This window comes from Heptranchias perlo, chromosome 8 (assembly GCF_035084215.1).
Source record: "Heptranchias perlo isolate sHepPer1 chromosome 8, sHepPer1.hap1, whole genome shotgun sequence".
NCBI classification, from domain to species: Eukaryota; Metazoa; Chordata; class Chondrichthyes; order Hexanchiformes; family Hexanchidae; genus Heptranchias; species Heptranchias perlo.
Window position 1 is genome coordinate 72,390,059 of NC_090332.1, and position 18,715 is coordinate 72,408,773.

General features: G+C 43.9%; 1 protein-coding gene across 2 annotated transcripts in view; it reads left to right on the plus strand.

Annotated features, from left to right (window-relative positions):
- Positions 1-18,715, plus strand: part of LOC137324688 (son of sevenless homolog 1) — a 246,303-nt gene that overhangs the window by 197,675 nt on the left and 29,913 nt on the right. For both annotated transcript variants that reach the window (XM_067989282.1, XM_067989283.1), the window contains exons 11-16: positions 105-186; positions 2,021-2,143; positions 15,930-16,033; positions 16,146-16,368; positions 16,995-17,114; positions 17,916-18,078. In XM_067989282.1, coding sequence (XP_067845383.1) covers positions 105-186; positions 2,021-2,143; positions 15,930-16,033; positions 16,146-16,368; positions 16,995-17,114; positions 17,916-18,078 — 815 coding nt within the window. The remainder of the gene's footprint in view (positions 1-104; positions 187-2,020; positions 2,144-15,929; positions 16,034-16,145; positions 16,369-16,994; positions 17,115-17,915; positions 18,079-18,715) is intronic.

Here is an 18,715-nt window from a genome sequence, read left to right on the forward strand (position 1 = left end):
CTTCACAAATTAATGCATTTTTTATTTTCAGGAAAAGAAAACAGTTTTTTTTTGCAGGTACCACATTAAGAGAACAATGCTCAAAATACTTTGTATTTCTCTAGACCCAAACTTTGTTAGGACATTCCTCACAACGTATCGGTCCTTCTGCAAGCCTCGGGAGTTACTAAACCTTTTAATTGAAAGGTATGTTGCTGTAATGTACAAATGATTTTTTTTCCAACGCAGTTGATTATTTTAAGATTTTACATGATTTTATAGAATAGTCAAAGAAATTTATCTTTGTATTTGTAATATCCACGCAAAACCAAGAACTTTAGTAAACTGAGTATTTTTACAAACTGAACTGTTGAATTACACAATTGCTGCTTAACTTCTGAAAGCTTAAAATAACCTATTATGCTTCTGAAGAAAACTGACCAACTTCACAAGTTAGGGAAAAAAACGATTCTGTTAATATTTCCTTGATATTGCTCACAGATATTTTGGACTGTGGAACATGGCATTCTGTATGTTATCTGTATTGAACTGATGGCACTGCTTTGTTTCTCATTGAGATCTTCCAGTTGTCTCTTAAATGCTTTGTTTATCCGTTTAGGCAGACGTGGAGAATAGTTGTGGTTAGGCTTTGGGCCTGAGATTAGATTGATTCCACTTTTGCTGCATCTGGAATGCTTTGGGCTGTCTGGATTGCAGACATTTGGTGATCAGGGAGACTTTGCTGCCACTGTGACTCATGTGGTCTACCTTGGAGGTGCCCAATATGCAGAGCCATGTAAAGAGTTCTGGGGATGTGAAACTGTTGCCTGGTTTCCTCCATGTCTCTTTCAATCTTTTTTTTTCTCTTTCTCTTATTCTTGGCCTTTCTGCCTTTGTATTTTGGTTACTATTTTCCTGTGTTTCTTTTCCTGTGCCTCTTTTTCTCAGTTTTTCACTTCCTATACTGTTCCCCTTTCTCTCTGTCCATTACTCTGCGTCTGTTTTGGCAATGGTCTCTGCTAACTCTGCCCTTTTTCCTCCAGCGATCTCTTACAACAAGGTAAAAATCAGTCTGCACTGAAAGCATGGCAAGTGGGAGTACTTAGGAGAGTGCAGAGAAACCGGAGGGTGGGAAAGGATACAGTTGTCAGCCTGTGTATGAGTTTGGTATGCTGTGCAACCATGCATGCAGTCTTTACATCAGGCCTGAGTTGGGTTGGGTTCTGGAGTAGAGTAATGTGGGTGGGTGTGATGTTGTCTACTAATTAAGGAATGTGTGCACAGGATCGAGGCTGTTGATTTTATGTTGGCGAGAGGGAGAAATGTTGGTGTGATAGGAAGATGGATGGGGAAATTTGATAAATTTGTTTTGTTTGTGAATTATTTATATATTTTGTGTGTTAATTGAGCACTTTTTTTGTGCCTTTATTTTTATGCCTATAAAGTGGGTGGGTGAGGAACTGTCATGGTGGCTTGAACTTGGGCCGATTTTTTTTACTACAGTGTAATTGGGCAGAAAACCTTTGAGTGTGGTGAGAATGTGGAACTCACTTCCCACATGGAGTAGTTGAGGCGAATAGCATAGATGGAAACTAGATAAGTACATGAGGGAGAAAGGAATTGAAGGAAATGTTGATAGAGTGAGATGAAATAAGGTGGGAGGAGGCTCATGTGGAGCATAAACATCAGCATAGACCTGTTGGGCCGAATGGCCTGTTTCTGTGCTGTAAAGTTCTATGTAATTCTAGAAGGGTTATGTGCAGTACGATTAATTCACAAGTGCGGAAGAAAAGACATTTAACCAGTGAGGAAGAAGAAAGTTGATGAATGTGACGTGCACAATGTTCGCTAGAGACAAAATTTATTATGTAGATAAGTACATTGTGATTACTGGCCAAATTTAATTTGTGTTTAGCTTACAATTTTACTGAGTTTATTATCTGGGTAAGATTCACTGGAACAAATGAATTGTAAAGACATGTAACATTTTTTTGAATGTACATATTTTGATTTTATATTTGTGTACTGCATTTAATGTCAGATTTGAGATTCCAGAGCCAGAACCTACAGAAGCTGATCGGAAGGCAATGGAGCATGGTGACCAGCCTCTTAGTGCAGAATTGAAACGTTTTAGGAAAGAATATGTTCAACCTGTGCAGCTTCGGTAAGTAGCATTTCATAATACTGCACGGAAAAGAATTAATTTGAGGTCCAATATCTCCCTTAGAATTCTAAGTAACTTCTAAAGTGATGCATCTCAACAAGGTGCTAAATCAGATGTAAAATTGTGCCATTTTCTACAGTTAATAAAATTTTGACTCTGGGAGCCCTGTAATTGGACACATTTGGCAGCTAGTCTGTTCCATTCTGATTCCAGAGGTGCAGCAGCAGGCCAGGAAATAAATAGATTCTGATCCAATGTTCTGTTCCCTAAACAATCTGGGAGATTCTATCCTGTGGTGGAACTTCTTCCCACTCTGCCTCAAATTATTCCGTCTACCTTGGAAATTGACTACCAGCTATTGTTGTCAATAAAACCATAAGAGATAGGAGCAGGAGTAGGCCATTAGGCCCTTCGAGCCTGCTCCACCATTTAATGAGATCATGGCTGATCTGATTTTTACCTCAACTCCACTTTCCCGCCTTTTCCCCATATCCTTGAACTCCCTTGCTGATCAAAAATTTGTCTAACTCAGCCTTGAATGTATTCAATGACTCAGCCTCCACAGCTTTTTGGGGTAAAGAATTCCAAAGATTCCTCCTCATTTCCGTCTTAAACGGGCGACCCCCTTATTCTGAGACTATGCCCCCTAGTTTTAGATTCCCCCATGAAGCGTAACGTCCTCTCAGTATCTACCCTATCGAGTCCCCTCAGAATCCTATATGTTTCAATAAGATCTCCTCTCATTCTTCTAAACTCCAATGAGCATAGACCCAACCTGTTCAATCTTTCCTCATAAGACAACCTTTCCATACCCGGAATCAACCTAGTGAACCTGCTCTGAACTGCCTCCAATGCAAGTATATCCTTCCTTAAATAAGGGCACCAGAACTATACGCAGTACTCCAGGTGTAGAAACATAGACAATAGGAGCAGGAGTAGGCCCTTCGAGCCTGCTCCGCCATTCAATATGATCATGGCTAATCCTCTATTTCAATACCATATTCCCGCACTCGCCCCATATCCCTTGATGCGTTTTGTGTCTAGAAATCAATCTAGCTCCTTCTTAAATATATTCAGTGACTTGGCCTCCACAGCCTTCTGTGGTAGAGAATTCCACAGGTTCATCACCCTCTGAGTGAAGAAATTTCTCCTCGTCTCAATCCTAAATGTCCTACCTAGTATCCTGAGACTGTGACCCCTCGTTCTGGAACACCAGCCAGGGGAAAAATCCTCCCTGCATCCAGTCTGTCTAGCCCTGTCAGAATTTTATATGTTTCAATGAGATCCCCTCTCATTCTTCTAAACTCGAGTGAATACAGGCCGAGTCGACCCAATCTCTCCTCATACAACAGTCCTGCCATCCCAGGAATCAGTCTGGTGAACCTTCGCTGCACTCCCTCTATGGCAACTATATCCTTTCTTAGGTAAGGAGACCAAAACTGCACACAATACTCCAGGTGTGGCCTCACTAAGGTCCTGTATAACTGCAGTAAGACATCCTTGCTCCTGTACTCAAATCTTCTTGCAATGAAGGCCAACATACCATTTGCTTTCCTAACTGCTTGCTGCACCTGCATGTTTGTTTTCAGGGTAACTGGTGTACAAGGACACCCAGGTTCCTTTGTATTTAAATAATACTCTGCCTTTCTGTTTATCCTTCCAAAGTGGATAACTTCACATTTATTCACATTATACTGCTTCTGCCATGTATTTGCCCACTCACTCAACTTGTCTAAATCGCCTTGAAGCCTCTCTGCATCCTCCTCGCAACTCACGATCCCACCTAGTTTTGAGTCATCAGCAAACTTGGAAATATTACATTTGGTTCCCTCATCCAAATCATTGATAAATATTGTGAAGGGTTGTCTTATGAAGAAAAATGCATTGTCTCACCAGCACCCTGTACAGTTGTAGCATGACTTCCCTGCTTTTATACTCCCATCCCCCTAGAAATAAAGGCCAATATTCTGTTTGCCTTCCAGATTATTTGCTGCACCTGTAAGTTGACTTTTTCGGCTCGATTTTTGGACGTCCGAGTGGGTGTGTTCGTGGCGGGGTGGCTCCGAAAATCGGGGATTCCCGGGGTGGGTCTAGAGCCCGGCTCCAACCCGCCCACTTCCGGGTTTCCCAGTGATGCGCTTAGATGCGCGTGCAGCCCCTGCTTACGGGACTCCCACCGACAATTAAAGCCGGCGGGATCCCACTTAAACCAATTAATTACATAGTTCAGGTCGTTTGCAGACCTGATTGGGAGGATATTTTAGGAGGGGTGGGATTTTGATGTCAACTGAGCGTGTTTCCCGTACTGGGGGAAACACTCCCAGTTGAAACAGACGTGTTGCAGCCACCAGCCTGTGGGAGCTGCAAAGGTCCATTTGACATGTGTTGGGGGAGACCCTCACTCATTGCAGGAGGCCACTCTGTCACTTTGGACAAAGTTTGGCCTGCATCACCCTCCTCCTAACTCTAAAATTCACCAACTCAATGCCGGCGTGCAGACACATTTACCTACCTTGCGGACCCCCTCAAATGTACATCTTCCGGATGGGGGCCGCCCAACAGCTGCAGTCATGACCTCATCGGAGGATGAACAGCCTCGCCGACCACGCAGTCCACCTCTGGCAGGTGGAGCTCCACAACACAGTGCTGTGACACATCCACCTGCACAGCAGGAGGGAGGGCAACCACAGAGAGAGATGCGTCGCAGAAGGCATTACCCTTGCCACAGGGTCTACAGACCGAGGCTCAGCTTCCTGGACCTCTCTGAGAAGCAGTGCACACGGAGGCTCAAAGTCACTCGACATGTAGTCGTGGACATCTGCAGCCTCCTTAATGCCGAGCTGCTCCCGGCTGGCCCGAGCACCATCTTCTTACCTGTCGCTGTCAAAGTCACCACTGCCCTCAACAACTTCTCCTCCGGATCCTTCCAGGATGCCACCAGGGACATCGGCGGCGTCTCTCAGTTGTCTGCACAAAAGAGCCCTGCAAATACACCTACACCCACTCTGCAGTGACCCAATGGGTGGCATCAGGTGTGGGTCTTCATGGTGATCCTCAGGAAAGGGAATTATTGCACAAACCAGACAAGATTTGCAAAGACGTGGCAGTAGTGGTGATAACAAAATTTAATGTGGTTGGCAAAAGAAACAAATCTAAATGAAAAACATGACATTCGTTCATACACCCTTGTGCATCCCCTTTGTGCTCACAAAACCGTACGTTTATGGGAACCCCAACGTGGTGCTACCCCTGTGGCTTCAGCAGAGGTAGTGGCAGGTTGCTCTTGTCCATGCCCTGACCGATGAGATGCTTTGAGCGGACGCCCTCTGGGTTTCGATGCCCCTCCAAAGACTGCTGCACCTGTGCAGGGGCAGACTCGGCCACCTGGAGAGGAGGCAGCATTGCGGGTACTGGTTGATAGTGGGGCAACACGTGAGACGTGGGAGCGCTTTGAGTGGCGTCCCCACTTCCATGTCCCCTTTCACCATTATCCATCTCCTGGGCCAGGCCTACATCACTTCTTCCACCCTGCTGGACGACAGTTTGGAGGACTTGTGTGAAGCCTTGGAAGGCCAGTTGTAATGTATTTGTCAGCCTGTTTAAGGCGGCAGAATGTTGCTCACCCTGAATCTGAACAGCCGTTGTTAGGGCCTGAATGGATTCATTGTTGAGCCGTGCTTGAAGCTCGATGGAGGCTAGCCTTCCCTCCATCGCAGACATTCCCGCACCTACCCACGACATATCTCGGAGATGCCTTCACGTCCCTGTGACAGTATTCCACTCATGCAGGAGTTGGACTCCTCCATCCTCTGCACGATTGTGGAGAGTGCACGTGGCAACTGTTCCAGTACCTCGACAATGTGCTGCTGGCCCTCGATGACTCCTTTTCATGGCTGGCCCCCAGGGTTCAGCATCTGGGTCCAGCTGAGCAGAGCCTGGAGAAGAGTGCTCCCACCGATGTGGACTCTCCATGGCTGCCACTGCCACCAGGGTCTGCTTGTGCTCACATGTGCGTGGTGACTCACCATGTGCAACCCCAACTAACTGAGGACGGGGACCCACTGAGGTGTGTGTATCTGCTCTGGTGGATGGCTGGCTCAGATGTGACGATACCCCCTCGGAGGCCAGCAAATGGCCCTGCAAGAGAACAGAAAGCAATATTAAGCATGTGGACAGATGTTGAGGTGCTGCAGATGCCAAGTGATGTTAAGATCATTCGCTATCATGAGTGCTGAGTGTTAGATTTCCGTCACCAGCCGCTTGTGCACAGCCAGTCTCAGTGTCCACCACGGATAGGCACTCCAGCGTGCGGCTTATTTCTATAGCCTCCTGCTCCGCATCCGTTAGGACCACCTGGTGTGGCGAGCCCCCTCCGGTCCTTGCCCTCTCCCGGGCATTCTGGCATCTCTTCTCCTATCAAGGCAAAACACAGAGAGGCGTGATTGAGTGATGGTTGCATAGTGACCCGCTACATGCATTGGTGTGGGTGGGGGTGACTGTGAGGGAGATGCATGGGAGGGTGCATGTGAGACGTAGCCATGAGATTGTATGAGGATTGGGTTGCGTGATGGTGTTCGAATGGGAACTGGGGCAGTAAATACGTGCAGGCAAGGTGAGGATGATGGTTGAGTGGGTGTGAGGAGTGATGCGAGAGCATTGTGGTGGCAGTGCAGAAGGAGTTGTGTGGTGGTGGAGGTGATGTGGAAGATGGAGTGTGGGAGAATGCATAAGTATACTCACTTTGGCTGACCTGGTTAGGTCATTAAAGCGCTTCCTGCAGTGGACCCAGGTTCAGGCGACATTGATGCTGCTGCTGACCTCCTCTGCCACCTCGAGCCAGGCCTTCTTGGTGGCAGAGGCAGGCCACTTCCTCCCGTCTGATGGGAAAAACGTTTCCCTCCTCCTCCTCCTCACCCCATCGAGCAGCACCTGGAGTGAGGAGTCAGAAAATTTTGGAGCAGCCTTGCCTCTGGCCTGCTCCATCTGCCAAAATGGTTCTTTGCTGCAGGAGGACCATTAGAGAACTACCCCTTAAAAAGGGCTCCTCCTGCTGACAGCCTGTGATGCGGGTGCGCAGTGCGCCCGCTGCACAGGTCTGCAACGGGAAACCCGGAAGTACGCGTAAGTACCTTCAATTAGGCTGCGATCGTGTGCAGAGCACACTGATTTCACTGGGCGCGTTACCCACACCCCAGTCGACCCCCCTGCTGGCAACCTGCTTCCCTCCTAATATCGGGCCCTTTGTATCCTCCTTGCAACTTGCTTTTCCACCTGTCTTCGTATCATCAGCAAATTTGTCCACAATACCCTCTGTTCCTTCATCCAAGTCATTGTTATATATTGTAAATAGTTGAGGCCCCAGCACTGATCCCTGTGGCACCCCACTAGTTACAGATTGCCATTTTGAAAATGACCCTTTTATCCCAACTCTTCGTTTTCTGTTAGTTAGCCAATCCTCTATCCATGCCAGTATATTACCCCCGACACCATGAGTTCTTATCTTGTGTAGTAACCTTTTATGTGGCACCTTATCAAATGCTTTTTGGAAATCCAAATATGCTACATCCATTGGTTCCCCTTTATCCACCCTGCCCTTTACTTCCTCAAAGAACTCTAATAAATTTGTCAGACACGATTTCCCCTTCATAAAACCACGTTGACACTCCTTGATTGTATTATGATTCTCCAAATGTCCTGCTACTACTTCCTTAATAATGGATTTTAGCATTTTCCCAATGACAGATGTTAGGCTAACTGGTCGATAGTAACCTGCTTTCTGTCTCACTCCCTTCTTGAATAGGGGTGTTATGTTTGCAGCTTTCCAATCCGCTGGGACCGTTCCAGAGTCTCGTGAATTCTGGAAGATTACAACCAATGCATCCACTATCTCGGTAGTTACTTCCTTTAAAAACCTCGGATGCAAGCCATCAGGTCCAGGGACTTGTCAGCATTTAGACCCATTAGTCTACCTAGTACTTTATTTCTAGTGACAGTGATTGTTTTTAATTCCTCCCTCCCCTTTGCCGCTTGATTGTCTACTATTACTGGAATGTTATTAGTGTCTTCTACTGTAAAGACAGATACAAAATATCTGTTCAATTCCTTTGCCGTTTCCTTGTTTTCCATTATTATTTCCCCAGTCACATCCTCTAAGGGACCAATATTTACTTTAGCTACCCTCTTCCTTTTTATATACTTGTAGAAGCTTTTACTGTCAGTTTTTATATTTCTTGCTAATTTATTTTCTCCCTCCATTATTCTTTTAGTCATCCTTTGCCGGTTATTAAAGTTTTCCCAATCTTCAGGCTTACCAGTAATCTATGCCAAGTTGTATGCTTTTTCTTTTAACCTGATACCATCCTTGACTTTCTTAGTTAGCCATGGTTGGTTCACCCTTTTTGTGGAGTCTTTCCTCCTCACAGGGATATATTGATACAATGATACTTGCTTCTATCACCACGAAGGAAGTTTCTGACCTTTCACATTCATGGACGGAATTAATACTTATATGTGCCCTGTCGTGTTAACAAAATGCGCTCGTAGTTGCAATGCAGTTATTGCTGAAGCACTTGCACAGCTGCTTGATAAATAGAAACTAATGATCTCCATGTTTCAAGGCCTCAGGTTTCTTACCCACCATGAAAATCTCAGTTGGAATCAATGGAGCATTTTGCATTTGTAGGCGCCATATTAGGCTTATCGAGGAATTGTTTCCCCCTGCTTCCCAGTGGGAAGATGGGTGGATTGGCGCTCACACTTCAGAACATAATGGACCCGACATTACCATGGGGGCGGGGGGTAGATTGGGCGCGTGGGTAACGCGCCCGGTGAAATCAGTCTGCTCCGCACGCAGTCGCAGGCTGATTGGATTCACTTACCTGTTCTTCCGGGTTCCCCGCTGCTAAGCTGCACGGCGGGCGGACTGTGCATGCACAGTAAGGTCTGTCAGCTGGAGGAGCCCTATTTAAAGGGGCAGTCCTCCACTGACTGATGCTGCAAGAAATAGGAAAAATTACAGCATGAAGCAGCCCAGGGGAAAGGCTGCTCCCAGGTTTAATGATGCCTCACTCCAGCTCTTATTGGATGGGGTGAGGAGGAGGGGGAGGACAGAGATCTTCCCCCCGGCGGGCAGGAGGAAGCGGCCTGCCTCTGCCACCAAGAAGGCCTGGCTCGAGGTGGCAGAGGAGGTCACCTGCACCACCAACATATCGCCCACCTGCTTACAGTGCAGGAGGCGCTGCAATGACCTAAGTAGGTCAGCCAAAGTGAGTTCACTTACTCATTCCCCTACACTCCGTCTGCCACATCAACGCCCCCACCCCACATGCAACACTACTCTGCACAGCCAACACTACTCTGTCACATCACCCCTCACACCCACTTAAACCTCATCCTCATCTTACCTGCACTTACTCACCTCGCCAGTACTCATCCCGCCACTACCACTCAACCCAATCCTCATACAATCTCATGGCTCTATCTCATACTCACCCTTTCATGCATCTCTTTCACAGTCAGCCTCACTCAACCTGCCACTACCTGTGCTGCAGCCACAGGGCATGCATCACGTATGTGCAGTAGGAAGCGTAAAGCAAGGGTGTTTGAGGATTTGTCATGGTTTTTACTTATATTTAATTTCTGATCAACTCACATTACATATTATATTGTCACCGCTACTGCCACGTCTTTGCGAATTTTGTCTGGTTTGTGCAATAATGCCCTTTCCTGAGGATCACAATGAAGACCCACAACTGATGCCACCCATTGTGTCACTGCAGAGTGGGTGTAGGTGTATTTGCAGGGCTCTTTTGTGCAGACGACTGAGAGACGTCGGCGATGTCCCCGGTGGCACCCTGGAAGGATCCGGAGGAGAAGTTGTTGAGGGCAGTGGTGACTTTGACAGCGACAGGTAAGAAGATGGTGCTCGGGCCAGCCGGGAGCAGCTCGGCATGAAGGAGGCTGCAGATGTCCACGACTACATGTCGAGTGACTCTGAGCCTCCGTGTGCACTGCTGCTCAGAGAGGTCCAGGAAGCTGAGCCTCGGTCTGTAGACCCTGTGGCAAGGGTAGTGCCCTCTGCGACGCATCTGTCTCTGCGGTTGCCCTCCCTCCTGCTGTGCAGGTGGATGTGTCACAGCACTGCATTGTGGAGCTCCACGTGTCAGAGGTAGACAGCGTGGCCGGCGAGGCTGGTGATGTGTTCGCCCTCCGAGGAGGTCATGACTGCAGCTACAGCGGCCCCCATCCAGAAGATGTACATTTGAGGGGGTCCGCAAGGTAGGTAAATGTGTCTGGACACTGGGGTAAGTGTGCAAGTTGGTGAATTTTATTGTTAGGAGAAGGGTGGTGGAGGCCAAACTTTGTCCAAAGTGACAGAGTGGCCTCCTGCAATGAGTGAGGGTCTCCCCCCACCACCTGTCAAATGGACCTTTGCAGCTGCCACAGGCTGATGGCTGCAACACGTCCATTTGAACTGGGAGTGTTTCCTCCAGTACGGGAAACAGTCTCAGTCAGTTGCAAAATCCCATCCCTGCTAAAATAACAGGTCAATCAGGTCTGTAATCAACCTGAAGTACCTGTTCAAGTACTTTAAGTGGCACCCCGCCAGCTTTAATTGCCGGCGGGAGTCCCACATGCGGGGGCTGCGCGCGCATGTGAGCACGTCAGTGGGGAACCCGGAAATGGGACGGGTTGGAGCCGGGCTCCCGACCCGCCCCGGGAATCCCCGATTTTCGCAGCCCCCCCCGCCACGAACGCACCCGATCGCGCGTGCGAAAATCGAGCCCAATGTGTTCACTTTCAGAAGCTAAGAATATCAGCAGAGCATTACATGCACATATTGTGTCTGATGATGGCAGCTGTTTTGTAGTACTAAAATTGAAACTGTTCTCAAGTCTTCTCTAGTTATGTTACCTTGCCCTGTGTAATGAAGCAGTCCGAGCCTGCATGCAGCAAGACCTGGACAACATCCAGGCTTGGGCTCATAAGTGGCAAGTAACATTCGCGCCAGATAAGTGCCAGGCAATGACCATCTCCAACAAGAGAGAGTCTAACCACCTCCCCTTGACATTCAACGGCATTACCATCGCCGAATCCCCCACCATCAACATCCTGGGGGTCACCATTGACCAGAAACTTAACTGGACCAGCCATATAAATACCGTGGCTACGAGAGCAGGTCAGAGGCTGGGTATTCTGCGGCGAGTGACTCACCTCCTGACTCCCCAAAGCCTTTCCACCATCTACAAGGCACAAGTCAGGAGTGTGATGGAATACTCTCCACTTGCCTGGATGAGTGCAGCTCCAACAACACTCAAGAAGCTCGACACCATCCAAGATAAAGCAGCCCGCTTGATTGGCACCCCATCCACCACCCTAAACATTCACTCCCTTCACCACCGGCGCACTGTGGCTGCAGTGTGTACCATCCAAGGGATGCACTACAGCAACTCGCCAAGGCTTCTTCGACAGCACCTCCCAAACCCACGACCTCTACCACCTAGAAGGACAAGGGCAGCAGGCGCATGGGAACAACACCACCTGCACGTTCCCCTCCAAGTCACACACCATCCCGACTTGGAAATATATCGCCGTTCCTTCATTGTCGCTGGGACAAAATCCTGGAACTCCCTTCCTAACAGCACTGTGGGAGAACCGTCACCACATGGACTGCAGCGGTTCAAGAAGGCGGCTCACCACCACCTTCTCGAGGGCAATTAGGGATGGGCAATAAATGCCGGCCTTGCCAGCGACGCCCACATCCCGTGAACGAATAAAAAAAAAAATCACCAATGTCTCAATTGGTCAGGTTTTACCCTGGCTTCCAAAAGGTGGAGCCCATCAGGAGTTATGTTGCACCCTTAATCGTTCTTGGCATCGATAACAGATGGTTACAGTCTCTGGCAAGCTAGAGACCTGTGCACAGAGTACTTGGACCTGGAACTTTTGGAGTCCATCAGAATCCATATGTTTATACTTCAAATATTACAGTTAGCCTTGTGGTACCTTAAAACTTGGGTCTATTACAATTATCTGTCTCTACTTATCTGTCTTTACTTCATAAACAGGAAGCAACTCACTCATGCACAGCTCTTCAGACATAAAAAGGGAGATGTCTTATAATGTGGTTAACCACAAAACTATCCACCACAATCAACTATTTAGATGCACAAACCATAAGAGTACAGCAGTGTAATTGTATGATTGAGGTCATAGGGATTAGTGATTCAACTGAAACTGAAAATGGCATTTCATAGAGCAAAATATAACTAATGTCCATGTAATACTGCAATTTTTGTGCCAAATTTGTATCAGTAGCAATATCTAATTGTGTTAAAGTTGAAGAAACCTGCAGCCAAATCTCACTGATTCTGCTAGTTCACCCAGAGTATTTGGAGTACTGACTCCAATCTAACAGCTGGAACTAATGAATACATCCAAGAATCCAATGCATGTCAAACTATCCTATTTCTATTTTGTGGCACAAGTTCAATACTTTTGCCACTGCATGGCCATATATTTGAATTTGCCATGCACATGATAAGCACCCTGGTTTCCTCCAACTTGAACTACCACTATGCATTGATAGGCACGTACACGTTGTATAATGCAGTATGTAACATGAACTTGCAGAGTCGCAGTTAGGGAAACTTGACCAACACGAGTGAGACAGCCTAATTTATTGCACCTCACTTGCACTGGCCAACTAGTAGCTTAATGATGGTTCTGAAGTTCAGTTGAAAGGATAGGGTAGGTCAAAAAAGAGGGGTGTAGTTGCATTTATAAAAGGGATCTAGGGAAGGTAATTGGAATATGCTGTTGGGCAGAAATAACAGCGTGATAGAAGAAAAGTGGAGTTTATTTAAATCTATACTCCTGAACAGAGAAATCTTGTATGTTCCGTGGATAAAAAGTATGGTACAGAGTAAAGTGAAATCTAAATAGCTAAATAGGAAGCTTCATAGGGAAATTAACCTTAAAATAAATAACTGCCAAGACTATGGACAGGTTTATGTTACAGTTGAGAATAACTAAAGCAATTATTCGAAATTCTAAAAAGGACATTAGAAAAAAGGCTTCTGCCCAAGTGTTGTAGAAATGGTAAAGCTTTTTTCAGTTATGACAGAAGCCAGAAAATGATTAAGGACCACATAGGTCCTTTTCTTAAAAAGTTAGCAGGGCAGGTTAGGTGTGAGTATCAGGATATTGCAAAATGGATACTAAACCAATGCAAAGGTGCTCGTGATGCCGGATACGGCTGATGCTCTAATTGATTTTATAGAGTTAAGTGCAGATATGGTGTTAGGAAGGAATAAGGCACTTCAGGCTGATTGGACTGCTGAACCTGTTGCCATTTACCCCAGAATGCTGAAGGAAATGTGAGCCATTGGCTCATATACTTCAAAGCTCTTTGAGGTCTGGGCTAGTTCTGGACTGGAAGAAAGGCTCGTGGACCTAATATGTAAGTAAGGGAAAAATCGGTGCCAGGAATTATAGACCTGTTTGACATCAGTTTACAGGGAAAATCCAGGACTGCATTATACAGGATGTCATTTATGATCACTTGGAGAGTTTAACAGTTATTGGAGAATCCTAGCACCACTTTAGAAGACTTGAGTTCGTGCCTCGGTAACCTGATGGAGTTTTTTAAAGAAGTAACCAAATTAGTGAATGATGGCAGTCCAGTAGATGTTCTATACTTTGATTTCCAGAAAGCCTTCGATAAAATGTCATGTAGATGGCTATTGTTAAATAGTCCATCATTTGGGATTGGCAGTCTGATATTATGTTGAATAGCAAACTAGTTGTAAGCTCATAGGCTGAGGGTCTTTGTCACTGGGAGTGGATCTGCATGAGGCAGGTCCTGAAAAGCTCCTTGCTGAGACCATTGTTGTTTATAACCTTCATTAATGATTTAGATTAGGGCATTAATGGAACTATCCATAGTTTTGTTGATGGCAGAAAAATGTGTACAGGAGTTGGGAATTTAAATGAAATAAATACATTACAAGCTGATTTAGGTAAGTTAGAAGAATGCATCCGTGTGTGGGCAGATGCCCTTCAATGCGAATAAGTACAGTGTTATTGATTTGGATCTAGGAAACTCCAGTATTGTGTACACAATGTAGGGGTACCCGCTAACGGGTGTGGAAGTAAAAAGGGATCTGGGGGTCATAGTTGATAAATCACTGATGTTCCATAAGCTGTGTGACAACAACTTGCATTTATATAGCACCTTTAACATAGAAAAACATTTCAAGGTGCTTCACAGAGGAATAAGGAAAACAGATGCCAAGTCATTGAAGGAAAGAATTGAGGGAGGTGACCAAAAGCTTGGCCAAAGAAAAATGCTTTAAAGAGGGTCTTAAAGAAGGAAAGGGAGGTAGAGGGGCAGTGCTCCCTTCTTTAGTACAAGGAACGAAAGACTTGCAATTATAGCAACTTACTACATCACTGAAAAACCTTAAAGAGCTTTACATATAATGTCTTATGTTGAAGTGTTGTCAAATAGACAAAGGCAGTGGCCATATTGCACACAGCAAGAACCTGCAAACAACAAGGAGATGAATGTTGTATTAGTTGGAAACCACGAGCACCCCAAATTCCACCTGAACAACCAAAACTGGTCAACAGGACAGAAGGATGATATGTCTGACAATTCAACACTCCATTAGTTTTGCACTGTAGTGTCAACCTAGATTACGTGTTCATTTATGTTGTGTGACTTGATCCCACAACCTTCTTAAAATCATAGAATGATACAGCACAGAGGAGGCCATCTGGCCCCATAGCCCTGCAAAATTTTCCCCTTCAAGTATTTATTCAATTCCCTTTTGAAAGTTGTTAATGAATCTGCTGCCATCATCCTTTCAGGTAGTGCATTCCAGATCATAACAACTTGTTGCGTAAAATTTTTTTGCCTCATGCCGCCTCTGATTCTTTTGCCAATTACTTTAAATCTGTGCCCTCTGGTTACTGACCCTTCTGCCACTGGAAACAGTTTCTCCTTATTTACTCTACCAAAACCCTTCATGACTTTGAATACCTCTATCAAATTGCCACTTAACCTTCTCTGCTCTAAGGAGAACAACCCCAGTTTCTCTACTGTCTCTATGTAACTGAAGTCTTTCATCCCTGGTACCATTCTAGTAAATCTCCTCTGCACCCTCTCTTAAGGCCTTGACATCCTTCCTTAAGTGTGGTGCCCAGAATTGGGCACAATACTCCAGCTGGGGCCTAACCAGTGTGTTATAAAGGTTTACTCGAGGATTTCATTTCCACATCGTTCACCTGAGGAAGGAGGAAGCCTCCGAAAGCTTGTGAATTTAAAATAAAATTGCTGGACTATAACTTGGTGTTGTAAAATTGTTTACAATTATAAAGGTTTAGCATAACTTCCTTGCTTTTGTATGCTAGGCCTCTATTTATAGAGCCATGGATCCTGTATGCCTTTTTAACAGCCTTCTCAACTTGTCCTGCCACCCTCAAAGACTTGTGCATGTACACCCCCAGGTCTCTCTGTTCCTGCATTCCCTCTAAAATTCTGACTCTGTTTAACCATCTGATGCATAAAAGTATTAAATTCAAAGGCTGTAGTGGTGTGCTAATGTTTTATCCTGCTGGAATCCATTATATTATATGGATTTCAGCAAGTTCTTAGCCAGTTGAATATAATATTGCAGGATAGTAAGTTTATTCCTGTCAGCTGAGTATTGAACAGTAATGTTGTGAAAAGTGGGTAAAACTCCCCAAAAATAGTTTAATTTTTTTTGTTGTATTCTCTTAGAGTTCTGAATGTATGTCGACACTGGGTGGAACATCATTTCTATGATTTTGAAAGAGATGCAGAGTTATTATATCAACTAGAAGAATTCATTGGGACAGTTAGAGGTAAGAAGCTATAAATTAAAGCCTGCAACTAGAAAACGTACAATAACTACAAAAACAGCAGGATTTTATTAATGGAGAAAATTACAGTGACTCCTACTGTTTTGTGATGCAGGTAAAGCCATGAAGAAATGGGTTGAATCTATCAGTAAAATCATCCTAAGGAAAAAACAGGCACAAGCAAATGGACCATCGCATGCTATTACATTTGAAAGTTTGCCCCCTTCTATAGAATGGCACATAAGTAGAATTGGTCAAATTGAAACATTTGACCTGCTAACTTTGCATCCAATAGAAATTGCACGGCAGCTAACGTTATTAGAATCTGACCTTTACAGGTAATGACTTTTCTGACGGTGCTGTTGAATATGCATATCCCTGATATGTAGAAACAATTCATTATGAACAAATAAGCTTGTGCATATAAGATCTTTAAAATTTTAATACAAAGTGTTTTAATGTGAGCACAGCTGTATATCTTTCTGTTTTATGGAAGGGATCATTTCCATAATTACAAGATATAATTGTGTCACTTTTTAATGGAACATTGATAGTTCAAGCCAGTTCAGAAGAATTCTTAGCTTTGTAAAAATTCAATAATTTTCAGACCAAATATGTATGATGAATTTATGGTTTGAATGCAGTGATGTTTTAATGTTTTCCCAAGGATATTCATCGGTGGCTGTTTTAGTTTTAATATAGCATTAAAGTATCGACCAACTTTTCTCTCGGCAAGGCAGTTGTTTAGGAAATTCATTATGTAGTTGATTGTAGTAATACTTTAAAGTGGTGAAAGTACTATTGAAAGATTTATCAAACCAAACTAATTGATAAAGTTTAAACTGCTTATTAATACTTGAAGTTTAATGACCTAGTGATAATTTTCAGATTATCTTGCCAATGAATTTGACAGGTTTCACTTAACTGTAAAAATGATAAAAGCTTTGGTGTATCTGGATTTTAGAGCTGTTCAGCCTTCAGAACTAGTGGGAAGTGTATGGACAAATGACGACAAAGAAATAAATTCTCCAAACCTTCTCAAGATGATACGGCACACTACCAATCTCACTTTGTGGTTTGAAAAGTAAGGAATATGTGTATATAAACATAGTTGATGTGTATGTCAGTGTCATGAGTGTAGATACGTAAGCAAAAAATAAAATGTAAGGTTACAGCTGGATAAAGTGACACTGCTTATGTTACAGCTTAATATTGAGACAGAATTAGGTTAATAATTTTGCTTACTGAAAGGCTAATGCAGACTTCCTTTTGTTGATTGGGACGCTGCCTGGTTTCAGTGCATGGTATACCATATGCTTCCTACATGGTACCTTGCCAAACTATTTTGGAATAAATATAGATTTTCATTTAGTTAGTGCTGTGTATATATAGAAGTAAAACATTACATTTGTTATTTTACCCTGACTCAAAACCTGATGTTATTTTTACAGAAGTATAATTAACAATCAATACACTTCATAAAATCCTAAATATTTTGAATTCTGATTTTTTTTTTAAAAGGATAAATTTGTGATTTTAAATAAACATTCAATCTTTTGTTTTCACCAAATACATTACATTGTTTGAATGAAGTTTCTAGTGAATGTATTCTGAAAGTTTTGGCTGCATGTTGCAGGTGGTATTCTATTGCTGAAAATCTTTAATAGTTTTATTGTTTTTCAGCAATTAATTTTCAGTCATGTGCCCTATGGTTTTAAAAGAAGCCAATTTATAGTCTTTATGTGACACTAATGCAGATGCTGAAAGTTAAAACCTCCAAGCTTTAAAAAAGTGTTGATTAAAGCTTTCCCTTGTATTTACTTGGACAAGTGCGTGCATTTTGATTTTGCCAATCATAAAAAGTTCATACATTTTTAATCTTCAGGTGCATAGTAGAAACTGAAAACTTGGAGGAAAGAGCAGCAGTTGTCAGTCGAATAATTGAGATCCTGCAGGTTTTCCAGGAACTAAACAATTTTAACGGAGTGCTGGAGGTGGTCAGTGCCATGAATTCATCTCCTGTCTATAGGCTGGATCACACATTTGAGGTATGTGGTTCCACCAAGTGCAAAATAAATTGTATAGGTGAGATGCACAGAATTGCTTGAAGGATAGAAAACTTCATTTGAGTAAATACAAGCAGGACAGAAGAATGTGATTGACCATTGTCATTTCAGTTGTCCCTGCACATAACACTCACACGGAAACTTTCCTTCTCATGTTTCCTTTTTTGGAAGAAAGCGATTTTTACACTGAGAAAAAATGGAATACAACTATTAGCATGATATCATGTGGGAGGTCTCATAAGAATACACTTGCTGAAAATGAAGATTCCTAATTGTTAGATCTGACTGGTGCAATTAGTGTGTAGAATACCATACTCAGAGAATAGAAATTTATCATGATGAATAACCATAGTTTGTCAGAGAATGCAGTAAATATTCTACGGTTAATTGTGTACATTGTTTTAGTTCTACACTTTTAGCATGAGAAAATCATTGGAGATATTATAGAAAATATGGTTTTGATTTTTGCAATGGTAATTTGGAACTCTGATTAAGGTTTGATGAAAGTACATTTTTATGCAGCCCAGGATGGGAGGACGCAAGTTCATGCCCATGTTTCCTACATGGCAAGTTTCCAGTCTCAGCCATGGAAACAAGCTGACCAAAAGTTCAAATTTCT